General features: G+C 40.7%; 1 protein-coding gene across 1 annotated transcript in view; it reads right to left on the bottom strand.

Annotated features, from left to right (window-relative positions):
* Positions 1-17,185: 17,185 nt before the first annotated feature.
* Positions 17,186-27,195, bottom strand: part of LOC139554691 (venom phosphodiesterase 1) — a 35,027-nt gene continuing 25,017 nt past the window's right edge. Inside the window, exons 20-25 of the mRNA XM_071367727.1 lie at positions 22,120-22,274; positions 21,534-21,669; positions 21,134-21,211; positions 20,668-20,800; positions 20,296-20,449; positions 17,186-19,569 (exon numbers count right to left, since the gene is read on the bottom strand). Coding sequence (XP_071223828.1) covers positions 19,396-19,569; positions 20,296-20,449; positions 20,668-20,800; positions 21,134-21,211; positions 21,534-21,669; positions 22,120-22,274 — 830 coding nt within the window. The 3' untranslated portion in view covers positions 17,186-19,395. The remainder of the gene's footprint in view (positions 19,570-20,295; positions 20,450-20,667; positions 20,801-21,133; positions 21,212-21,533; positions 21,670-22,119; positions 22,275-27,195) is intronic.

Raw genomic sequence — 27,195 nt, 5'->3', positions numbered from 1 at the left:
CAAACTATCCTTTTCTCTCTGCAATGTACTGTCATGAACTGTCATGATTCTCCAGAAATAATTTCTCATCCCGTTTTTTTACTTTGGCCAATACAGTTAAAGACCATCGTGTCTGTGTCAAGGAGTTAGACATTCTCTGTATTGTTCCCCAAGCTTTTTATATATCAGACAGATTCCATATTCCATCTTTGTCAACAATGATGGAATGTTTCTTTATTATCTCTTGCCTACACTTCTCTACTTTGAAATGGTTTTTCATATCAATAGACATTGAATTTAAAATCTTTTTCAATACTCACATCTGGAGGAGCTGTCCCAAATTTATCCAGAGTGGTTTTCTCACTTAACAATGGCATTGCATTAACTTCAAAAGTTGTATAATATATATCTATATGTTTAGATATTTATTTAACCCCAATATATATGTGGGAGGCAGTAATTGTACCAATCCAGAAGCCAGGGAAAGACCCAATGAGGCCAACAAGCTATCAGCCAATAGCTTTATCATCACATGTATGTAAGATTATGGAATGTATGATTACGGAGAGGCTAACTTACTTCCTGGAGAGCAGGGGGCTAGTATCGCCACATCAGAGTGGGTTCAGGAAGGGTAGGGGAACTATGGACCCAGTGCTCTGCTTAGAAGCAGAGGTCAGGAAGGCTCAGGTGAACAGGGATACTGTTGTAGCTGCCTTTTTTGATGTGGAGAAGTATGATATGATGTGGAAGGAGGGGTTGTTAATCATTATTGATATTATGGGGGTCGGAGGAAGAATGTACAACTGGATATAGGATTTCCTGTTTGGAAGGTCTATCCAGGTGAGGGTGGGGAAGTCTCTATCAGGTATCTACCTGGTGGGTTAACGGTACACCACAGGGGAGCGTGATTAGTCCTCTGTTGTTCTAAATCATGATCAATGATGTTTACTCTCAGGTATGGCTGGACATTGGGAGGTCGTTATTTGCAGATGATGGGGCCTTATGGAAAAGGGGAAGATATGTCCCATACATAGTCAGAAAGGTACAGGAAGCAACTGATGAGGTAGATCAGCGGGCATTAATGTAGGGATTCGGGTTCTTTGTAGAGAAAAACCAGACAGTGTTCTTTACCAGGAGGAAGGTGGGAGGTTATATGGGAGAAACTTAGAGAGGGTGGGGGCCTTCAGGTTCTTTGGGATATACTTTGGCACTAGACTGATCTGGGCAGAACACATTGAGAGAGTGGTGGGAAAGTATAAGGTGCTAAATGTGATGCGCTGTCTGACGGGGAAGGAGTGGGGGGCTGGGCGTTCCTCATTGAGGACCAGGTATGTTGCATTGATCTGATCTGTAATATACTATGGCAGTATAGCGTATGGTTCGTCAGCCCGGACCTCATTGGAAAGGCTAAATGTCATACAGGGGCAAGGACTCAGAATATGTAGTGGGGCGTTTCGGACCTCCCCAGTGGCTGCACTACAGGTGGAGATGGGGAATAGGTCATTGCAGATTAGGAGACAGCAACTGGCAATTAATTATTGGGCCAACCTACAGGGACATGGGGTGTCTCATCCTGTGAAAGGGATTTTACAGGCATGCTGGGAACATAAGCAAGGATGAGCTTTGGGTGCTTTGGGTGGGTGGGTAATACCCAGGCGAAGGAAATGGGGCTGTATGGAAGGTAGTTTAGTCCAACGGTAGCGATTCCTGTAAATCCACCATGGCTACACTCACCTCCAGTAGTTGATCTAGAAGTGTTGGAGAGACTACAGAAATATAGGGAAGGTGTTGATCTCATCTGATTTGTTTAATAGACATCTGGATACTGTGTATCAGGATTTTGGAGCCATTTACAGATGGCCATACTGTTGGCCTTGCAGTGGGTGGAGGAAGTCAAGCCAGACAGAGTAGTTATTTGCTCTGATTCATCTGCAGTGTTGATGAGTCTCCAGTCCTTTACTGTACCTCGCGTTTATGATGTACTACAAACCCATGACAGGATTAGACAGATGGGTATAAGGATAAGATTTACTTCGGTCCCAGCCCATGTGGGGGTGGAGGGGAACGAGGCAGTTGATATACTGGTAAAACAAACACTTAGTAGTGGGGATGTTGATGTTGTAGTTTCAATGAGCAAGACCGAGGCAAAAAGCTTGATATGGAGAGTGATGGTGCAGAGATGGCAGGATCAGCGGAATAGAGATAAGGGCGTACATTTATTTCAAGTACAGAGGAAAGTCGGGGAGGGTAGGACGGCAGGAAGGGACAAAAGAGAGGAGGCTATTTTTACAATATTAAGGGTGGGACACAGCCAGTTGAATAAGACTTCAACAGGAAAGTGTGATTTTTGCCAGGAAACCGAGATCGTGGGGCATGTATTGCTACAGTGTGGGCAGTATCAGAGGGAAAGAGAGAGAGGCTGAGATCTAGTATGAGGGAGAAGGGGATACAGGAAATTAGTTTAAAGAGTATATTGAGTAGAACTTTATTAGATATAGTCTCAAATATATTTTTTAAGAGCAACAGGGCTGGCAGGTAGGATTTAGTTTGTCTCTGGCTGACACTCCAGTACAATAGGTGGCGGTAATGCACCATAACATTGGATGCTAATCGCTGATAAACCCCACAGAAGAAGAAGTAGAGGATCTTGACATTAAACTGACCAGCATGGCAGCATCCAGCTTACTTTCGGTCTCGCTCTCTTTTATTTAATATCCCCAAATATATTACAGTGGCGACGAGGATGGGATGCCTAAAACCATTAGGTTTCTCATAGACGAGATATGAACCCGTAGCTAGCCAAGTTAATAGAAAAGTGTATTTTGAGGCACAGAATTTAGCTAACGAGAGACTGGCTAAGCTAGCAAACATGGTGTCAATAGGCAACATATCCGAATATAAAGAAGGACAAGAAGATTTTGAGTCTTACCTTGAATGCATGGAACAGTGGATGTTGGCAAACGATGTTAAGATGAGAAGGTCGGTGTATTCCTATCAGTCATAGGACCTAAAGCCTATAGACTACTGAAGAATCTCTCCATGCCAGATAAGCCTAGCGAGCTCAGCTACCTGCAGCTTAGTGAAATACTATCTATCTGACCATTACAAGCTGAAACTGCTCACACTTGCAGAAAGATTTCTTATCCAAAAGGTGGACAAGCAAAAGGGCGAGTTAATCGCTGACTACATTGTAGCTCTAAAACAACTTTGTACTGTGAGTACGGCCGAAATGTAAATGAATCAAATCAAATTTATATAGCCCTTCTTACATCAGCTGATATATCAAAGTGCTGTACAGAAACCCAGCCTAAAACCCCAAACAGCAAGCAATGCAGGTGTAGAAGCAGGAAAAACTCCCTAGAAAGGCCAAAACCTAGGAAGAAACCTAGAAAGGAACCAGGGGTGGCCAGTCCTCTTCTGGCTGTGCCGGGTGGAGATTATAACAGAACATGGCCAAGATGTTCAAATGTTCATAAATGACCAGCATGGTCAAATAATAGTAATCACAGTGAACAGGTCAGGGTTCCATAGCCGCAGGCAGAACAGTTGAAACTGGAGCAGCAGCACGGTCAGATGGACTGGGGACAACAAGGAGTCATGGACTGGGGACATGCCAGGTAGTCCTGAGGCATGGTCCTAGGGCTCAGGTCCTCCTCCGAGAGAAAGAAAGAAAGAAAGAGAGAATTAGAGAGAGCATACTTAAATTCACACAGGACACCGGATAAGACAGGAGAAATACTCCAGATATAACAGACTGACCCTAGCCTCCCGACACATAAACTACAGCAGCATAAATACTGTGCGACCGTTTTGTGAGTGGTTTGAAAGCGAGGCAATACAGAGAAAATTGCTAGCGGAAAGGGAGCATGTGACATTGCTTTTTCAATGGAGAGGGCATCTAGGAATACTCTTGAATTTCCTGGGAAAGTGAAGGAGGCGGCAACAGTAAACAAAGTGTTTTCTCCGAAAAAGAAAGGGGACTGGGAAAAAAAATCCTACTCAAGGAGTGGGGAAAAACACGGATGATAAGCAGCACCAGCCCTGTTACTGATACCACATGGTGATGCTGCTTATCATCCTTGTTTTTCCCCACTCCTTGAGTAGGATTTTTTTTTTCTTCTCAGTAATCACTCAACCCAGGTAAGCAAATTCAAATAGGAAATATATATATTTTTTTCATGTTTTGAATAGAAAAACGCAAGCCCAGACTCAGTATGTTGAAAATGAAGTTAAACGAAAGTAAAATTAATATTAACTTTTTGTAGTTTATACAGTATACACAGCTTCAGATGGAAATAATGGCATTGCTGTAAATGTACATTTAGAGGGCAAGAGAGTAGAAATGCAGTTAGATAGCAGAGCTGCAGTGAGACTAGTGTCTGAGAAGGTGTATAGTGAATCACTCTCTCACCTACCCCTTGAGAAAAGCAATATGCAGCTCTCTACCTTCTCTGGTGAGAACATACCCTTACTAGGTTATATTGTGACTCACCACCTGGATTCGGTCTTATATAGCAACATTTGAAATAGTTTTGGGACCCAAGTCAGCCATCCCTACCTTAGCAGCATTGAGGATGCAGCGGTGGGCACTGATCCTGATGGCATACGCCTATGAGGTTGAATACCGAAAATCAGAGGGCCATGCAAACACACACTCGCTTTCCCGGCTGTTGAGAGGCAATGAAGACAAAACAACCAACGAAGGTAACGTCTTTCACATCTCTTTCGTGGATGAGTTGCCTGTGCAGGCGAATGATATTGCACAGAGCACACGCAAAGACCCAACTCGAAGCAGAGTGCGAGAGTTCACTTTAAATGAATGGCCAAACTACAAAGAGGATGAAGCTCTACGACCGTTCTTCAACCGAAGTACCGAGCTGAAGAACATGAATGTGTATTATGGGTACTGAGATTCATCATTCCCTCAGCACACTGAGAACGACTGAGTGATGTACACCAAAGACACCCAGGCATTTGTCGCATGAAGGCGTTTGCAAGAAGCTATGTGTGGTGGCCCAACCTAGACAGTGACATCGAAAAAACAGTACAAAACTGTGGTCAAGCAGTGTATGGCAGAAAACACACATTGACTTTGCTGAGATAGACAAACAGGATGTTTTAGTACTCGTCAACAGCCATTCAAAATGGTTGGAGGTAATCCCGACGTCTGCCACGACCTCAGCCAAAACCATAGAAGTTCAGTGAAATCTATTTTCTTCTCATGGGCTGCCAGAGGAAATGGTCACTAACGGACCACAGTTTACGTCCATGGAGTACAAAATATTCCTGAGGCGCAACGGTATCAAGCAAACGCTTGTACCAGCGTACCACCCTGAAAGGATAGTGCAGACTGAAGTCGTTCTGGGAGAAGAGTCTTGTAGAACTGTGACATTACAACATTGACTGGCAAACTTATTTTTGATGTACAGAAGCACACCACACACTGTGACGGGCTGCAAGCCAGCGGAACTCTTCCTAAAATGTCAGCTATGGACCAGATTCATCCTACTCAATCCTGATCTTCCAGAACAGTGGAAGACAATCAACAAAAACAAAATACTTATCACAACAGATCCCTTTCCACTCTAAGAAGCCTGACAGGAGACAACTCTGTTCATGTCAGCAACTTCTGTGACAGGAAAGAAAAGTGAATCAGAGCAACAGTGCTCAAGCGCCTTTGACTAGTTACTTACCTGATTCATGATGGTCTGAGACAATGCACAGTACACATTGACCATCTGTTGCTTTCAAAGGAAAATGTCCTGGATTTAACAGATAATCAAGGTGAAGACCTGAAGACAGACTTTGCCGTTCCAACCACAAGCAGAGCCTCAGCAGGAGCTGTACCCACCAGAGAGTTCTTATGTCCAACAACTCACTCACAAAGGATGCCTGCAACAGAGAACTATAAAGACATTCCAACCTTCCCCCTTGTCCAGTAACAACCCTGCTATGTCTGTGGAAATAGCCACAGCATCTCCAGTGCAGGAACTCTTTAGGTGCACATATCCTGACTGAGTGCGCAAAAGGCTGACCCTGTGAATAATCCCCTAGACTTGCTGTTGCAAGGCCAGAGAAGTCTACCTCTGGTTTGTTTCGTTGAAGAACTGTTTGCCAGAAAATATTTGAAAACAAAAAAATTGCTGGGATTTGAGAAACAAAAGTTTGTGTATATGTATGGACAGTTGAAGTCGGAAGTTTACATACACTTAGGTTGGAGTCATTAAAACTTGTTTTTCAACCACACACATTTCTTGTTAACAAACTATAGTTTTGGCAAGTCGGTAAGGACATCTACTTTGTGCATGACACAAGTCATTTTTCCAACATTTGTTTACAGACAGATAATTTTACTTATAATTCACAGTATCACAATTCCAGTGGGTCAGAAGTTTACATACACTAAGTTGACTGTGCCTATAAACAGCTTAGAAAATTCCAGAAAATTATGTCATGGCTTTAGAAGCTTCTGATAGGCTAATTAACATCATTTGAGTCAATTGGAGATGTACCTGTGGATGTATTTCAAGGCCTACCTTCAAATTCAGCGCCTCTTTGCTTGACACCATGGGAAAATCTAAAGAAATCAGCCAAGACCTCAGAAAAATAATTGTGGACCCCCACAAGTCTGGTTCATCCTTGGGAGCAATTTCCAAACACCTGAAGGTACCACGTTCATCTGTACAAACAATAGTATGCAAGTATTAACACCATGGGACCACGCAACCGTCATACCGCTCAGGAAGGAGAAGCGTTCTATCTCCTACAGATGAACGTACTTTGGTGCGAAAAGTTCAAATCAATCCAGGAACAACAGCAAAGGACCTTGTGAAGATGCTGGAGGAAACAGATACAAAAGTATCAATATCCACAGTAAAACGAGTACTATATTGACATAACTTGAAAGGCCGCTCAGCAAGGAAGAAGCGACTGCTCCAAAACCACCATAAAAAAGCCAGACTACGGTTTGCAACTGCACATGGGGAAAAATATTGTACTTTTTGGAAAAATGTCCTCTGGTCTGATGAAACAAAAATAGAATTGTTTGGCCAAAATGACCATCGTTATGTTTGGAGGAAAAAGGGTGAGGCTTGCAAGCCGAAGAACACCATCCCAACCGTGAAGCATGGGGGTGGCAGCATCATATTGTGCGGGTGCTTTGCTGCAGGAGGGCCTGGTGCACTTCACAAAATAGATGGCATCATGAGAAGGGAAAATTATGTGGATATATTGAAGCAACATCTCAAGACATCTTTCAGGAAGTTAAAGCTTTGTCGCAAATGGACAATGACCCCAAGCATACTTCCAAAATCGTGGCAAAATGGTTTAAGGACAACAAAGTCAAGGTATTGGAGTGGCCATCACAAAGCCCTGACCTCAATCCTATAGACAATTTGTGGGCTGAACTGAAAAAGCGTGTGTGAGCAAGGACGCCTACAAACCTGACTCAGTTATACCAGCTCTGTCAGGAGGAATGGGCCAAAATTCACCCAACTTAGTTAAGCAATGTAAAGGCAATGCTACCAAATACTAATTGAGTGTATGTAAACTTCTGACCCACTGGGAATGTGAGGAAAGAACTAAAAGCTGAAATATATCATTCTCTCTACTATTATTCTGACATTTCACATTTATTAAAATAAAGTGGTTATCCTAACTGACATAAGACAGGGCATTTTTACGATGATTAAATGTCAGAAATTGTGAAACTGGGATAAAATGCATTTGGCTCAGGTGTATGTAAACTTCCGACTTCAACTGTACATACATGCATACATACATACATAAACTCAGCTAAAAAAGAATCGTCCTCTCACTGTTAACTGCGTTTATTTTCAGCAAACTTATCATGTGTAAATATTTGTATGAACATAACAAGATTCAACAACTGAGACATAAACTGAACAAGTTCCACAGACATGTGACTAACAGAAATAGAATAATGCGTCCCTGAACAAAGGGGGGGTCAAAATCAAAAGTAACAGTCAGTATCTGGTGTGCATCTCCTCCTCGTGGACTGTACCAGATTTGCCAGTTCTTGCTGTGAGATGTTACCCCACTCTTCCACCACGGCACCTGCAAGATCCCAGACATTTCCGGGGGGAATGGCCCTAGCCCTCACTCCGATCCAACAGGTCCCAGACGTGCTCAATGGGATTGAGATCATTAATTGTTTATGGTTCATTGAACAAGCATGGGAAACAGTGTTTAAACCGTTTACAATGAAGAACTGTGAAGTTATTTGGATTTTTACGAATTATTTTTGAAAGACAGGGTCCTGAAAAAGGTCTGTTTCTTTTTTTTGCTGAGTTTGCTGAGTTTACATACACACACACTTTTTCCCCAATCCCAGCTAATTATTTTGTACTAATCATAACTGTTGCTCCTCAGGAATGTTTTGTATTTCATGGACGTAAACAGTACCAGTCAACAGTTTGGACATACCTACTCATTCAAGGGTTTTCTGAAATAACACATATAGAATCATGTAGTAACCAAAAAAGTATATTTTAGATTCTTCAAAGTAGCCACCCTTTGCCTTGATTACAGCTTTGCACACTTGTCATTCTCTCAAACAGCTTCACATGGAATGCTTTTCCAACAGTCTTGAAGGAGTTCCCACATATGCTGAGCACTTGTTGGCTGTTTTTCCTTCACTCTGCGGTCCAACTCACCCCAAACATTGCTGTGAAAAAGTATTATCCCCCTTTCTAATTGTCTCTACTTTTGCATATTTTGCATACTGAATGTTATCAGATCTTCAATCAAAACCTAATATCAGATAAAGGGAACCTGAGTGAACATAACAATGACAGTTATTTCATAAACAAAGTTATGCAACACCCAATGCCCCTGTGTGAAAAAGTAAATGCCCCCTTACAGTCAATAACTGGTTGTGCCACCTTTAGCTGCAATGACTCCAACCAAACACTTCCTGTAGTTGTTGATCAGTCTCTCATGTCACTGTGGAGGAATTTTGGCCATGCAGAACTGTTACCAACAGATGCATTTCTATATTCCCAGTCATGTGAAATCTATAGATTAGGGCCTAATGAATTTATTTCAATTGACTAATTTCCTTATTTGAACTGTAACTCAGTAAAGTCTTTGAAATTGTTGCATTTATATTTTGGTTTGTAGGCTGACAATCCTGTGAGATCATTGTATATTCTTCCCAAGAGAGCGCATAAACACTCATAATCAGTTTATATTCCTAGAGAGTTTGTTGGAAAGGATTTCTCACCGCACAAATCTCAAACAAGGTGTGTTTGTTGTGTGTATATAACCATCTGCCACATGGTAAAGAAAACCACCGACCAGAAACAGTCTCACAGATACTTCCAGACTACCAACAGTCATCTGCTGTTTATTATGCTTTCAGTGAGTCAGTGATAGCTCATGGTTAAAAGATCAAGTCAACATTACCTCATTGTCTACATACAAACTAAGCCACTTTGTTATTACATCAGATGTTATTCTTCTGGTCGTTTCCCCTCCAATGTATTTTATACAAGCATCTCACTGGTTCACATTGAGACGAGATAGGAGGAACTGAACAAAGAGAAAATAAGAGGAATAGTCAGTTGTCCAACTGAATGTATTCAACTGAAATGTGTCTTCTGCGTTTAACCCAACCCCTCTGAATCAAGAGAGAGGGGGCTGCCTTCTTCGGGTTCCCGGAGAACAGTGGGTTAACTGCCTTGCTCAGGGGCAGAACAACAGATTTTTACCTTGTCAGCTCAGGGATTCAATTCAGCAACCTTCCGGTTACTGGCCCAACGCTCTAACCACTAGGCTACAAGCAGTGAAAAGTGATTATTCGCACATGTCGGAATTGTAGTTCACATGCAGCCATTCGGGCCAAAGCTAACTCCTGAAAACCCTACAGATAATAGAGTAGCACAGTATGAGTCATATTACCCATAAAACCTAGCAGTCAAACAGGGAAATGTTTGCAATCGTTTTTCCACAATTCATTTTCCCATAGGGGATTTTAGAAACACTTAAAATATGGGCTGTGTTTTGTGTAGGCTTACGCTGGTGTGACGTTTTGATAACCATGTAAATCTCTCTAGGCCAAGGTGACTTTTATCAATATATTTGCCTGTATTTACCCACAAAAAATGTATGGCTATCATAAAGAACTACAAATACCACGGTGATCTGGACGAGACTCTCTGGTTTAACTTTTTAATGTTAGCTAAATGTAGTAATGAATTGGCTACATTTCTTTAAATGGACAATTCTGTGAACTGTTATGTGCAAGTTATAAATTGACACAATACTTGTTTAGCAAAAGGTTTCAGCTAGAGATTACGTGCAGGAGCTTGCAGGGATTTGTAGTCTTGCATGATGTCTACTTTGATGTTAATTAGTATTTTTGAATATGAGAATAAATACAGCCGAAATATATTGATAAAAGTCACCTTGTCCAAGAGAAATTTACATGGTTATCAAAATGTCACGCCAGGGTAAGCCTACACGAAGCACAGCCCTTATTTTAAGTGTTTCTAAAATCCCCTACGGGAAAAATGAATGGTGGAAAAACGATTGGAAGCATTTCCCTGTTTTGAACGCTAGGTTTTATGGGTATTATGACACCTTCACTGTGGGGCTGTATAAGGTTTTTTGAGAGCTAACTATCAAGTAGCCAAGAGCAGTGTTTCCCAACTCCAGTCCTCAAGTACCCCCAACAGCACACCTTTTTATTGTAGCCCCAGACAAGCACACCTGATTCAACTTGTCAACTAATCATTTTTATGTTTGGGGCTACAACAAAAATGTGTGCTGTTGGGGGTACTCGGGAACCAGAGTAGGGATACACTTGCCTTAAGGGTGCTAAAAGTGCATGTTGTTTTCCTCAGAGATTGTCACAAGCTATGTTTCCATTAACTTATCCAGGGATTTTGGGGGGGGATAGAATATCTGCAACAATTGCCTGCTATGGTGCGGTTCCATAAAGACCCATGACACCGGAAAGATAAAGAGCTGCTGTTAAACATCTGAATCCTGTCCAAAAAGAGTGTCACACCCTGACTTTAGTTATATTTGTTTTCTTTATTTTTTGGTTAGGTCAGGGTGTGACAAGGGTGGTTTGTTTAGTTGTTGTATTGTCTAGGGGCTTTTGTCTTGTCTAGGGTTTTTGTTTATCTATGGGGATTTTGTATGGTTTAGGGGTATGTAGGTTTATGGTGGCCTGAATTGGTTCCCAATCAGAGACAGCTGTTTCTCATTGTCTCTGATTGGGGAGCCTATTTAGGTTGCCATTTTCCATGTTGGTTTTGTGGGTAGTTGTTTTCTGTTTTGTGTTGCTGCACCTGACAGGACTGTTTTGTTTTCGTTTCACTCTTTTTGTTATTTTGTTTAGTGTTTCTGTTCTAATAAAAATAACATGAACACTTACCACGCTGTGCCTGTCAGGAGACAGGCCAGTACATCAGGAGACGTGGAGGAGGCCGTAGGAGGGCAACAACCCAGCATGCACATTTGTGGCCTGCTGGAGGTCATTTTGCAGGGCTCTGGCAGTGCTCCTCATTGCACAAAGGCGGAGGTAGCGGTCCTGCTGCTGGGTTGTTGCCCTCCTACGGCCTCCTCCACGTCTCCTGATGTACTGGCCTGTCTCCTGGTAGCGCCTCCATGCTCTGGACACTACGCTGACAGACACAGCAAACCTTCTTGCCACAGCTCGCATTGATGTGCCATCCTGGATGAGCTGCACTACCTGAGCCACTTGTGTGGGTTGTAGACTCCGTCTCATGCTACCACTAGAGTGAAAGCACCGCCAGCATTCACAAGTGACCAAAACATCAGCCAGGAAGCATAGGAACTGAAAAGTGGTCTGTGGTCACCACCTGCAGAATCACTCCTTTATTGGGGGTGTCTTGCTAATTGCCTATAATTTCGACCTTTTGTCTATTCCATTTGCACAACAGCATGTGAAATTTATTGTCAATCAGTGTTGCTTCCTAAGTGGACTGTTTGATTTCACAGAAGTGTGATTGACTTGGAGTTACATTGTGTTGTTTAAGTGTTCCCTTTATTTTTTTTGAGCAGTGTATGATTTTCATGGTCCAATTCTGAACATTGAAATATTGAACATTGAAATATTTGCCTTGAAATGCCACCAACATACATTGACTCACAGTTTGCATACACACTTTCCAACTCAATTACATAAAATACTTCATGCATATTATAAATATGTTCCTTATCAACCTAATATTTTACATCATGACGAATGTGGGCCTTCTCTTCCAGTGTCCCCTTCAGTTATGAAAAACAAACAGATCAATTTGAAGAAGAGTTCTTGTGCTCAATCATCTCAGAAGAGCCTTGTTGTTTTGTGACCATCTGGTGCAGATAATTCAATGGCCCACTGAGACACACACACACACACACACTTTGCTAATTGTGTCCCAGCCCTGGGGAGTTTCCCAGATCTTAGGTGCAACAGATGTGGATCAGAGAGACAGAATTCTTGGAACATAATGAAACTTTAAACCCAAATAATGAAGACCGTAATCACACAAGCAATTGACTCAATCTCCTTCCATGAGAATACAATTTTACCAAAATATCTGGGTTTCTCATGTAACCTCTGTTCTTTGTGATTGAGGAGTTTTCACCCTGTGGCAATTTTGGTTGCATTCCCCATACAGCATTTGTTTTGTTTCTGAAAAGAATGTTCAGCCCTCATTTCCTTGTAAGAGAAAGAAGCAAATATCTATTCCGAAGAAAGCCAACCCTGTGATTATTCAAAGTATACTGAACAAAAATATAAACGCAACATGCAACAATTTACAGTTCATATGAGGAAATCAGTCAATTGAAATATATGTATTAGGCCCTAATCTATGGGTTTCACATGATTGGGAATACACACATATATATAGATAGATCTCTGTTGGTCATAGATACCTTAAAAAGAATGGGCCTCACAATGGGCTTCAGGATCTCGTCACGGTATTTCTGTGCATTCAAATAGCCATCAATAAAATGCAATTGTGTTGGTTGTCTTTAGTTTATGCCTGCACATACCATGGGATACTCTGTTCACAACATTGACATCGGCAAACCGCTCGCCCACACGACTCCGTACACGTGGTCTGCGGTTGGACGTACTGCCAAATTCTCTAAAATGACATTGGAGGCGGCTAATGGTAGAGAAATTAACTGAAAATTATTGGGCAACGCTCCCTCAACTTGAGACATCTGTGGCGTTGTGTGACACAACTGCACATTTTAGAGTGGCCTTTTATTGCCCCCAGCACAAGGTGCACCTGTGTAATGATCATGCTGTTTAATCAGCTTCTTGATATGCCACATTTGTCAGGTGGATGGATTATTTTGGCAAAGGAGAAATGCTCACTAACAGCAATGTAAACATTTGAGAAAAATACACTTTTTGTGCGTATGGAAAATATCTGGGACAAACACTTAACATGTTGAGTTTATATTTTTGTTCAATATAATTATCAAGATTAATGAATATCACTCTGGTAATTGTCATCTAAACGATAAAGAAATGTGTTGGAAGTAATTTTCTCCCTCAAGCATTTTCCGAATAAATGACTGACTTTCAGTTGTATCATTGTCTGTTTCTTCTGAACTGAACTAAAATGATCTCTGCCCAAGTTGTTGCACCAGGTGCACAATAGAACACCAGCTGGGTAACAACACCTGCAGAGCAGCAATGGATTCTAGTATGCATGATGAAAATGTAGCCTATAGGCTTTTCAAATGATCCTGTTTATGTTGGGTTAGGTTTATTTGGAATTGATCTTCACACATTTCTATTGATGTCTAATGTATTGATGTCACAGTCCTGATCATTAATAACCATAGCTGTTCTACACCAAATTAGATTTGGCAAGACGCCATTTTTTTATTATGTGGTCCCATATGTAACTTTTAGTTCAACATCCTCTTCCCCAGATCAAGCTATGGTTCCACAAGCTCCATACTCACTATTTCAACTTCCTCTACCTTGACAATGGTCTATGAATCACATCCAAATAAATAATCTCAAGGCTGGAGTTGGAAGATTAAGGGGCGGTTTCCCGGACAGAGTTTAATTTAAATCAAGACTAGGCTAAATCCACTTTAAATTAATCCTGATTTTTTACAAATATTTCTGAGACATTGCTTAGCTTCAGATTAATTCATTCTAGACTAGGGAGTCCCAGACTAAGGGAAGTAAGGACTAACCCGTTAATCTTTCTGAAACCTAATTAGATTAATACTGTGCACTTAGTGCTAACCTGAGTATGCTTTGAAAAACAGGGATGGGACACCAATACATAAGACTTGTGTGGAATTGGACCAAGTCACCTAAACCAAACAATGGACGGAGGTAAGAGAAAACGTTTAAAAATGTCAGTGACTTTGAAAAAAAACCTCTTCAAGCAAATTGTGCCAAACCACCCAATTATCAAGAACAAACAGAATGATTCATCAACAGAAAACAAGAAAATTAATCGCTGGACTACTATTTGTAATTAATTAAACAAAAGGACTCTTCAACAGCTTGTACAAATCAGTAATTTTTAAATGTTTGTTTTCTTCTGTAAAAAAAAACACAGTGGGGCCGAAATGTATTTGCAACACAAATTATTTTTATAATATAATATTATTGTTTTGTCTTTCTAAGGTCCTGTGGCTAAACAATCTATTTACAGAAGACAAATGCTCTTGCTCGTAGGAAACGTTTCAAGACTGGTGGTGGTCCCAGTAAGATCAGAGACAGATGAGCGTGGGGACTTGATAGCTAGCAACCCCTGGAAGGTATCCCCGATGATGACCATTTGGTCAGATAGTCAGATGGTGGACCGTTCATTCAAAAAATTCATTCAACATGTGCAATCCCCGGACTGCAGGGAATGTGTAATATTGCTAGTCATCTTTTGCACTCCCATAATACAATTATGTAATGAACTAAACTCTTGAAAAAATTGTTCTCTAATGCAGCAATGTGATCATTTCTTGAGGCAGATGATCACAATAGCTTGGAGGGGATAAGACAGGATGAAGGTTGATGGGAATATGACATCCATCTATACAGCCAATGACTCCAGGGAAGTTCCCCCCATATTCATAGAACTCTACCTGGTAGTTGGCTTGGGCAGCAGCATCAGGGAACTTTATGTAATTGTCTTTCAGTTCACATATAGCATTGCAGACTTTGTAGACTATTCTGATACTTACACCACACAAATCTCCTATTTCACGATGGAAGGTTCAAGATGCCAAAAACCTCAAGGTGATCAGTACTAGTAGGAAAGGAGGGATGAGCCTTCCCCGAAGAGAGTCAGATGAAAGCCTTGGCTCAAGCAAGCAAACAAATGATGTCAGTTGCATTTTCTTTGTACATGCGTAAATGGTCATGGATATGCATTTCATTCAGTGGGTTGCTCTGTCAATAAAATAAAATGTTATTTGTCAAATGTGCTGAATACAACATGTACCTTACAGTGAAATGATTACTTACGAGCCCTTAACCAATTTATTTTATTTAACCTTTATTTAACTAGACAAGTCAGTTGAGACCAAATTCTTTACAATGACAGCCTACCCCGGCCAAACCCGGACGACGGTGGGCCAATTGTGCGCCGTCCTATGGGACTCCCAATCACAGCCGGATGTGATTCACCCTGGATTCGAACCAGGGACTGTAGTGTCGCCTCTTGCACTGAGCTGCATTGCCTTAGACGACTGTGTCAGTCAGGAGTCCAAAACCAACAATGCAGTTTTAAGAAAAATAAGTGTTAAGTAGAAAATAGATAAGTAAATGTTTTTAATAACAAACAATTAAAGAGCAGCAGTAAAATAACAATAGCGAGGCTATATACCGGTACCGGTACAGAGTCAATGTGTGGGGGCACATGTTAGTCGAGGTAATTGAGGTAATATGTTATTGTAGGTAGAGTTGAAGTGACTATGCATAGATAATAAACAGAGAGTAGCAGCAGCGTAAAAGAGAGGGGGGGAACAATGCAAATTGTCTGGGTATCCATTTGATTAACTGTTCAGGAGTCTTATGGATTGGGGTAGAAGCTGTTAAGAAGCTTTTTGGACCTAGACTTGGCGCTCTGGTACGGCTTGCCGTGCGGTAGCAGAGAGAACAGTCTATGACTAGGGTTGCTGGAGTCTTTGACAATTTTTAGGGCCTTCCTCTGACACCGCCTGGTATAGAGGTCATGGATGGTAGGAAGCTTGGCCCCAGTGATGTACTGGGCCGTACTGACTACCCTCCGTAGTGCCTTACAGACTACAAAGGGAAGCACAGCCGTGAGCTGCCCAGTGACACGAGCCTACCAGACAAATTACTTCTATAAATCGCTTCGAGGAAAGCAACACTGAAGCATGCATGACAGCATCAGCTGTTCCGGACGTCTGTGTGATCACGCTCTCCGTAGCCGATGTGAGTAAGACCTTTAAACGGGTCAACATTCACAGGGCCAGACGGATTACCAGGACGTGTACTCTGAGCATGCACTGACCAACTGGCAAGTGTCTTCACTAACATTTTCAACTTGTCCCTAACTGAGTCTGTAATACCAACATGTTTCAAGCAGTTTTTAATGTCCCATTCGTGATCGTAGTTTGTCTATTTTGCTATTTTGGAGGCAGAAACAATATGTACAAAATAAGTTACAAATAACACGAAAGAACACACAATAGCACAATTGGTTAGGAGACCGTAAAACGGCAGGCATCTCCTCCGGCGCCATTATTTAATATAACCACCCTTCTGTCTGGCCTTGGTGGTGCTCTTTGATCATCATTGAAATAGTTCATGTAATCATTGCTAAGGTCAACCTGGGGGCCAGCATCCATTAATCTGAAGATAAACCTGCCTCTGGCCAGGTTTAATTTGAGCCCTCACTTAGATCTAGATGAACTTTAATCGTTCGTCTGCAAATCAGACTTTTTGAATTTAGACTAGGGCAAGTCTGGGACTATTTTAAACCATGTCTGAGAAATGCTATTTCAATTAGTCCAGTTTTAAAACTGCCATTTAATCCAGGATTAGGCTTAATCTATGTCCTCGAAACTGCCCCTATGTATCGGTTGGAAAGAAATTCACCTGGCAACACCCTTTCCACGCTAATTGAGTCATTAAAAACCCATGAGTATGAATGGTGATAACTGGATACAATACGTTGCTCAGCCTTTTACATAGGGATAGAGTACATTGGGCATAAAAGTACATTGGGACAATTTATTTTCTGGGAATGTGATGTCAGGAATAAAAACTGAAATCTACTTTGCCATCATATCCTCCTTTGAAATGTTCATAAGAAGTTGAATACTCAATATGTTACACTGCACTTACAATAACCAATAATCCACTCAATGCTACTGCAAAGTGTATTACTCATCAGACTGACTGTGGACATAAGGCCAAATGCTCATTACTTGGAAGAACCATAACTGTTCATAAATACATTTTACACTATTACATATAAATCATGATGCATTATTAACATGTTCAACAAATAAAATTAAAAAAGTCAAAAGGTCTTCCACAGCATTGCTGTATCTATGCCAGCAGATAACAGTAATGCCATGTGAGGGTTTGGCTGAGTGGAAATACTGCATTATACAGTGCCTTCGGAAAGTATTCAGACCACTTTTTGTTAGGTTACAGCCTTATTCTAAAATTGATTAAATCGTTTTTTCCCCTCAATCTACACACAATACTCAATAATGACAAAGCAAAAACGTAAAAATCACATTTACATAAGTATTCAGACCCTTTATTTGTTGAAGCACCTTTGGTAGCGATTACAGCCTCGAGTCTTCTTGGGTATGACGCTACAAGCTTGGCACACCTGTATTTGGAGAGATTCTCCCATTCTTCTCTGCAGATTCTCTCAAGCTCTGTCAGGTTGGATGGGGAGAGTTGCTGCACAGCTATTTTGGGGTATTTCAAGAGATGCTCGATCGGGTTCAAGTCCAGGCTCTGGCTGGGCCACTCAAGGACATTCAGAGACTTCTCCCAAAGCCACTCCTGCGTTGTCTTGGCTGTGTGCTTAGGGTCGTTGTCCTGTTGGAAGGTGAACCTTTGCCCCAGTCTGAGGTCCTGAGCCCTCTGGAGCAGGTTTTCATCAAGGAATTCTCTGTACTTTGCTCCGTTCATCTTTGCCTCGATCCTGACTAGTTTCCCAGTCCCTGCCGCTGAAAAACATAACCCACAGCATGATGCTGCCACCACCATGGTTCACCGTAGGGATGGTGCCAGGTTTCCTCCAGACATTACATTTAGCACTCAGGCCAAAGAGTTCAATCTTGGTTTCATCAGACCAGAGAATCTTGTTTCTCATGGTCTGAGAGTCTTTAGGTGCATTTTGGCAAACTCCAAGCGGGCTGTCATGTGCCTTTTACTGAGGAGTGGCTTCCGTCTGGCCACTCTACCATAAAGGCCTGATTGGTGGAGTGCTGCAGAGATGGTTGTCCCTCTGGAAGGTTCTCCCATCTCCACAGAGGAACTCTGGAGCTCTGTCAGAGTGACCATCCGATTCTTGGTCACCTCCCTGCCAAGGCCCTTCTCCCCCGATTGCTCAGTTTGGCCGGACGGCCAGCTCGAGGAAAAGTCTTGGTGGTTCCAAACCACTGTGTTCTTGGGGACCCACAATGCTGCAGAAATGTTTTGGTACCCTTCCCCAGATCTGTGTCTTAACACAATCCTGTCTAGGAGCTCTACGGACAGTTAGTTCGATCTCATGGCTTGGATTTTGAGCTGACTTTCACTGTCAACTGTGGGACCTTATATAGACAGGTGTGTGCCTTTCCAAATTATGTCCAATCAATTTAATTTACCACAGGTGGACTGCAATTAAGTTGTAGAAACATCTCAAGGATGATCAATGGAAACAGGATGCAAGTCTCATAGCAAAGGGTCTGAATTATTTTGTAAATAAGGTATTTCTGTTTTTTTGCTTTTAATACATTTGTTAAAATTTCTAAAAACCTGTTTTCACTTTGTCATTATGGGATATTGTGTGTAGATTGAGGATTTTTTTATTGAATCCATTTTAGAATAAGGCTGTAACATAACAAAATGTGGAAAAAGTCAAGGGGTCTGTACACATTCCGAAGACACTGTACATTAAGTCATTTAGCTGATATGTTTCCTGTAATTGTCAAACACGTCTTTCTGTGGAAGTCAGAAGATTAGGGGATAATCTCTGCACAGGAATTTAAAGGTGGAAAAGACTTGTGTGGTGATTGTGGCCTACAGAAGCATTGTACATGTTTCATGACATTTGCATTCCTCCCTGCATTGATTTGAATCATTAAATATTTATTAACAAGTGGATAAATACCCACACTAGACAAACTAAATAAAATGTATGTTTTTATAATGATCAAATACCTCTACCAATACATGTATATTTCAAAAGGTCATTCATTTCAAGGCCTTCTGTGAATGGCAGCAGTTGGCCGAGTCTTTACTTTTAGAAGTTCCGGGATAGGCCTGGTGCTGCCTTGATAGAAATCCAATCCTGTGAGCCACTCTACATCTCTGACACGTGATTGGTGGAACCACAGGTGGTCTTCAACCCATAGAGATGCCGTGTCACCATTCTGTGGAAGTATAAAAACAAGCGGATCAGTGACACAGACCCTAATTATCACTACTTAGGTGTTGACAAGACAGAGGTACAGACAAAAACAATGAGATCAAGTTGCGAACCAGAGGTTTTCCACCAAAACATCATGATAGTTGCCAGGTGTTGGGAAAGGGGCATGCAAAAGTTGACTGTGTTCAAAACAGATGAACGTATGGGTGTTCTCACCCATACTTTGGGTGAGAAAGGCATGCTAGCTAACTTTTTAGCTAATGTTAGCTTACCTAGCTAGCTAGCTCATTACAAATTAGTTAGGTCATAGCTTATACAAGTGTATTGTCTAGATACTACTGGTTATGTGACATTATAATTGGATAATGCTAGAGAGGCAGGCTAGCTAGCTACAGGTTAGCTAACGTTAGACACAATCCACATCAATGTGCGAACCAGGGTTTCTCACCAAAACATCATGATAGTTGCCAGGTGTTGGGAAAGGGTCATGTAAAAGGTTACACTGTCTTCAAAACAGATGAAAGTATAGGTGTTCTCAACTTTACAACACAATTGTTTTTGCATTTCACTACGTGTTTGTCAGTAGTAGGAGAGAGTACAGAATGTACATCATTCCAAAACACTCTGTACTTGCAATTCAAGTACTTAGACCTGTCCAGTTTTTCTTGTTTTTTGTTATTTTTTTTACAAAGAAAGTGTGCAGTGCTTTGAGGTGATATGGTTGCCTTACATTACAACTCTCTGAGTTGTCCGCTTTGTGTGGTATCAAGAAGGAAACTGTCTGTAGCTCATTGTTACAGCTGCTCACTGGTTGCGAGTCCTTACAGCTCGTGAGAACTGCAAAGTAATGGGTTGGGATTGGAATCTGTGTACCTGTTACAAACCTTAATGAAAACAAGAAATAAAACACTGGTTAAGACTGAAGTGTCTGGCATCGCTGCAATCATCTGTGCCCCATTGATAGCGCTCTGCAACACTATGTGTTTCATGATTGCCTTTTGTGAGATTTATAAACTTCGCTTCCTCTCTGCTCCATGGCATGTTCCCCATGTTAGAACACACAATTGGCTCTGTTTTGTATGATAAAGAAAAGCTCACATACTGTTGTATCTGGTCTTGAGAATCAAACTGTCCGTCGTAGTTGTAGTCAAATGCCGGGCCTGTCACCACATTAATGCCATTATATTGACCGGCATATTTTTTCAGCAATGTAGTCTGGAAGTAATCCCAGATCTCTATAAAATAAAGACATGTGTATCTATTTATCATGAGCTGAAGCTACTTGTATGACGTGTGGTGTTGACTGTGTTTGTTGTGTCTGTTTTATTTGTTGATGTTCTTCTTTTATGTTGTGTGAAAACTAAATACAAATGTAATTTCAAAATAAAAGTACATATAAATAATAGAAATTAAATGTATGTTTAATCATATAACATGTAGGAGATGTGAATAAGGGAGAGAAGTAGAGAGACAAGCTGAATTCGAGTACAGTGAGTGAACAAGAGAGGAAAATATGAGTTTGAAGGAAGCAAGAGAGAGCTGTCTCAGACTGTGAAGAGTGTACGTACTCTTAAACTCAGGATACATGGGTACAACATTGCTCATCAACAGGCCATCATACTCCTCCTGTGCTGTCTTGTTGAGATCTGGACGTCACAAGAAATAACAAACGAGATACTTCAATAAGACTAAATTCCTCATTATTTTGACAGCTGGATGCCTGGGGGGAGAAGTATATTATTATTTTAGTGGGGGGGAGACCAGATGAACAACAGTTTCTTTTTGACATACATTCTACTATTACATCACTTACAGCAAATCTCTCTGGTTATGAGTGTCTGCTAACTAAATGACATAGAAAAACAAAGTTAAGGGGGTGGGAGTTAGACTTTTTTGTTGTTTCAGCCTTATTCTGTTTGCTTAAGACTAGTGTATTTGAAAGTATAGATGTGAAATCATCACACGTACTGGGAGGGTAGAGGAAACCGTGGGTAATGTTCCTGGCTGGAGCATACTGGTCACATCTGGGACTTTTATCTGCCGCGATGCGGACATCAGCCCTCAGACAGTCTGGTGTGACTGCTGGCAAAGGGTCCATGTTTTCCTACAGAGGGTGACAAAGAGGAGGAAATTACAAAAGTCCTTCCTGCATTACTCACATCCACCCTCCACAAACTTTTGAAAACATCCAAGGGAAGCAAGGACAACATTGGAGAAGACAATAGCAAAAGAGCAACTTTGGATCTTCTCCAATGCATTTTGACAAGGATGACCCCTGTACTTTGTATGTCAATTTACATTCTAACCTTCCTTTAGATATAATTTAATCAAAGTTAGCTTCTGTGGATGATCTTTGAGAGGCAATATTTAAACTCATCATAGCTCATGTTTGACTAAAGAATAGGTAATTTGAAGACTTGTGGATGTGCAAGTGTCATGACATTGACATATCAAAGTAAGAATTAACTGAAAGTTCAAATGAATGTGTCTAACAAATTACACTTGATCAGTTACTGATTTGTAAAAATGATGGCCTTTAGATGAAATGACTTACAGGTTTGTCCAAAGTGTATGAGTTCCACACTGGCATGAGGGATTTTTTGCTATAGGCGTTGACAAAGCCCTGATGATACAGTAAGCAGTAGTCATTGCTGGGTTGCAGCATTATTGGTCTTCCAAACAACATGTGCTTCTGCTCAACAGCCTTCACTGAAAGTGAGTAGACAAACAGATGTCAGATAAAGATGCACTATACAGAAATCACTCTGCCATTTCCTGGTTGCAGAAATTCTAAAAGTTTGCCTAATTTCAGTTTATGTAACAAAACAATCATTGTACCATATAACCAGCTGTGAATTTCCCATAACCATACGTATTATTGTATGTTTGAAGCTGGTGTACAAAATCTAAAGTAAAAGACGCAAAAAACAAATTTAAGCATGCGAAGATTAGAAATAGTTCACATAGAACGCTTCTTAGATTTGCTTTCAATGAGAAGGACAGGACTATATCTCCAAATTCTGTGTGAATTAGGTCGGGTTGGTCAAAAAGTTACATATTGCAGCTTTAAATGTTTTTTATATTGGACAAGACCTAATTGTCCAATAAGATTCAGCATATAGGATGTACTACATAACATTCATTTTGTTTGACTCAAACTATTTGTTTTGGAGGAGCAGTAGGCTATTATTGGCACTATGTAAAGGATAATCAACAAGGGATTCTATGTCAAATAATAAACATGTGGAAGGTGTTTTCCACGACGCACTAGCAGACTAGCAACACGGAGTTTTAGATATTTTAGATAGAGCGCCATGTTCGTTCTCCCTTGCTATCAAGTTTACCAGATAGCTGCAGTAGTTGCCATGGTAACCAAACAAACAGACTTGCTAGTTTAGCTAGCTACACTTACCGAGGTAAAGTTGGTTTGATATTCACACATTCGGACATTCAACAGACATTCATCAGGCATTCAGACATTCGCCAAAAGCCATTTAAAAATGTATAAATCAATAACTAATTCACCGTTTGTCACAGAAACATCAAGCTAGGTATGATTTATTCTATAAATGTCTAGCATACTTTTACAACCTTTGTTTTGAGGAAAAATGACAGTTTTGACTTGATAGAAATACATAAAATCTATAAAATGCCATTTCAAGCAGTCTAAATCAATAATTAATTCACCGTTTGTCACAAACATCAAACTAGGTATAATTTATTCTATAAATGTCTAGCATACTTTTATAACTTTTGTTTTGAGTACAAATTCCAGTTTTGATTTGATAGAAGGCATGTAGTCAGTCTAGAGGACGTGTGGTCAAAGTCTGCTGTACCCTATTAGAAGGGGCCTGGCAGAAAATTCTGCATCTTCAGTCATATTAAATTAAATTACAGGAAAAACTACGTGATGAAGGGATCAGGCCTGACTGGCTATAGAAGACAGGTGGATGGATCAAGAGGACCAAGATAACCAAGAGGATCAACATGGACATTCCACAGTGGAGATAAGGAAAACTAAGAGTGAACCATAACATATACTGTATATATATATATATATATATATATATATATACTGTATATATATATATATATATATATATATATATATATATATATATATATATATATATATATATATATATTAGCATGGGTATTGAAAGATACCAGAGGGTGGATAACAAAAAAAAGCATTAATATAAGAAGTAGATGGTACATGTTTGGTTTTTGGGCTAAATGTATACATTATGATTTGCCTCTTATCTGTATGTGAACCCCTCTGCAATCTACTGGCACAAACCATTAAAAAGTAGGACTTCAACCAGGCTTTCTCTATGCTATCTGCTCTCTTAAACTGCTAGCCCAAAGCCTACGTGAAAATGTGGTTTTTCACAAAAGATCATGAAAAAACTGGCCCAAATCACCTCTATATAATTCAGCAGGGAGGTGTGCAACTACCACACATTATGTTTTTTGCAATGGATATATTTACCATATCATATGGAGACAGAAACCTTTACCTTATCATAAGTAGGCAAATTGCTAATTATTAAATCCTTCCAATAGAAAAAAACAATTTAGTTACGAATTGAATTGAATTAAATGAGTTGACTCTTCACATGAGATGAATGCACTGAACAACAAAAGAAAGGGAATATTGAATGATCCCCAATGATCCATCGCATTTCCCAAAAACGTTTTCAACATACATCTGTAAAATGATAGTCTAGAAACTAAAGCTTTGGTTGTCTTCTTCTCAGTCTTCTCCCTGGACCTCCTCAATGTCCACCGCTTGAACAGACTCTGAGGCCTCATCTTCACTGTCACTTTCCAACCTTGTTGAGGATGGCTCGTTGTCAGGCTCGAAAAGCTTCAAACTTGCCTGGACGGCCACCAATTTTTCAACCCTTGTATTGGTCAGCCTGTTGCATGCTTTGGTGTGTGTTCCCAAACAAGGACCAGTTGCGCTCTGAGGCGGCTGATGTTGGTGGGTTTTGGTGGATGATGGAGGCAACAGGGGAAAGAGCCTCAGATCCACAAAGTCCCTTCCACCAGGTGGCCGATGAGATATGCTGACACGACTGCCATATTGCATCTCCATCCCAAAGCCCTTGCTTGGAAGTGTACTTCGCCAGACTGCCAAGAACCTTGCCCTCATCCAGGCCAAGGTGCGAGACACGGTAGTGATGACACCATAGGCCTTGTTGATCTTTGAACCAGACAGGATGCTCTTGCCAGCATACGTTGGGTCCAACATGTATGCTGTGGCGTGTATGGGCTTCAGGCAGAAGTCTTCACGCTTTTTGATATATTTAATTATTGCAGTTTCCTCTGCTTGGAGCAACAGTGAAGTGGGCAGGGCAGTACGGATTTCTTCTCTTACATCTGCAAGCAGAGTCTGAACATCAGACAGGATGGCATTGTCTCCCTCAATCCGTGCAATGGCTGCTGCTATAGGTTTCAGGAGTTTCAGGCTGGACTCTCTCCCAAAGTACATCATCCAGGAGGATCCTCTTGATGGGGCTGTCCATATCAGCAGATTGTGATATGGCCATTTCTTGGAGAGACTCCTTCCCCTCCAGGAGACTGTCAAACATGCTGACAACACCACCCCAACGGGTGTTGCTGGGCAGCTTCAATGTGGTGCTCTTATTCTTCTAACTTTGCTTGGTGAGGTAGATTGCTGCTATAACTTGATGACCCTTCACATACCTAACCATTTATTTGGCTCTCTTGTAGAGTGTATCCATTGTTTTCAGTGCCATGATGTCCTTGAGGAGCAGATTCAATGCATGAGCAGCACAGCCAATGGGTGTGATGTGAGGGTAGGACTCCTCCACGTTAGACCAAGCAGCCTTCATGTTTGCAGCATTGTCCAACACCAGTGCAAATACCTTCTGTGGTCCAAGGTCATTGATGACCTTGATGACCTTGGTCATTGATGAAATCTCTTCCAATACACATTGCCTGTGAGCATCAGAGGTGAACCAGTTGCATATACAGCTAGAGCAAGACATTCATCTGCATCTCTCTGACTACGTTCCTCCATTGAGTCAAAAAAACTTCTGATTCCAGGAGGACCATGAGCTCTTGCTATCGATAAGGTGTCTGGTTCATCATTTTCACCTTGAATAGAAGTAGAGGGACTTTTGTCAGAGGTTGTGAGCGAATTTAAGCAAAATTCCCAAAATTCCCGGGCTTAACTTCCCATGGAAAATTTCCAGAAAAATTCCAGCCCTTTGCAACCCGAGTTAATGCTCTAATGTTCTATTATCATTACTCTATTTTATTATTCTACTATGAGAGATACTAGATACATACTATGACAGAAATTCACTATAATAGGTACACACATTGTATCTGGCACAAGTGACGATTAAACTGATTTGGATTTCAAAGACTGACATTATTGTAAGGTTTGATATTACAACATTGATGTGTGATACCTTTTTTATCAACGCATATGTTTTTTGCAAATGTATGCCTTTATTACTATGTGATTTATATTGCCTGAATACTCAACGATGATTAACACCTTAGTTATGGGTGCTTCTGTCAGGGTTGTGGTCAAATGCATGTCATTTATTTGAGATTTTATGTATTTCTATCATATCAAAACTGGAATTTCTACTCAAAGCAAAGGTTGTTAAAAGTATACTAGACATTTATACCTAATTTGATGATTCTATCATAATCAGTGAAAACGTTATTGATTTTATATAGTTTTAAACTGAATTTTATAGATTTTTTGTATTTCTATCAAGTCAAAACTGGACTTTTTCTTCAAAACAAAAGTATGGATATAGAATAAATCATACATCGTTTGATGTTTGTGACAAACAGTGAATTAGTTATTGATTTATACCGCTTTAAATGGCATTTTATAGATTTTATGTATTTCTATCAAATCAAAACTGCAGTTTGTCCTCAAAACAAAGGTTGTAAAAGTATGCTAGACATTTATAGAATAAATAATACCTCGTTTTATGTGACAAACAGTGAAACAGTTATTGATTTTTACATTTTTACATTGACTTTTGGCGAATGTCTGTTGAATGTCTGATGAATATCTGTTGAATGTCCGAATGTGTGAATATAAAACCAACTTTACCTCGATCCAAACCTTCAGTCCAAGCTTGCTATTTATGAAATTCAAATTCAGCCATGCCAATAATGTTTTCAATTCGACTTTTGATTTCAAAAGCAGCTCAAACATTGAACATGCAAGATTGAACTATAGCCATTGAATTCTACCAGTACTGATATACTGTACTGTCCGTTATAGGGAATTATAAACTGGGTGGTTCGAGCCCTGAATGCTGATTGGCTGATAGACGTATACCACGGGTATCTATTCCACAGTTTACCAGTGGCTAAATCTATGACGTTAAAATGAGCTGATGCAGCTACGACGTTAAAATGAGCTGATGCAGCTCGGCAGGGCTAGGCTGTCTCCAGCCGAATGTGTACGCAGACTTGACACCCAATACAGTTGTCTGTATTGCGGTCCTGCCGGTCATTTTGTGTCTACCTGTCCCTTCAAGTGACCTAGCTCATTCGTTGGAGTGAGTACTCTAGTGGGTCTTAAAGATAATTGTTCTTCTCCCCTTACTCACCCCCCTCTCCATGC

Source organism: Salvelinus alpinus, chromosome 26 (assembly GCF_045679555.1).
Source record: "Salvelinus alpinus chromosome 26, SLU_Salpinus.1, whole genome shotgun sequence".
NCBI lineage: Eukaryota > Metazoa > Chordata > Actinopteri > Salmoniformes > Salmonidae > Salvelinus > Salvelinus alpinus.
The sequence above is the reverse complement of the archived record's forward strand: the minus strand, read 5'-3'. Positions and strand labels throughout refer to the sequence as shown.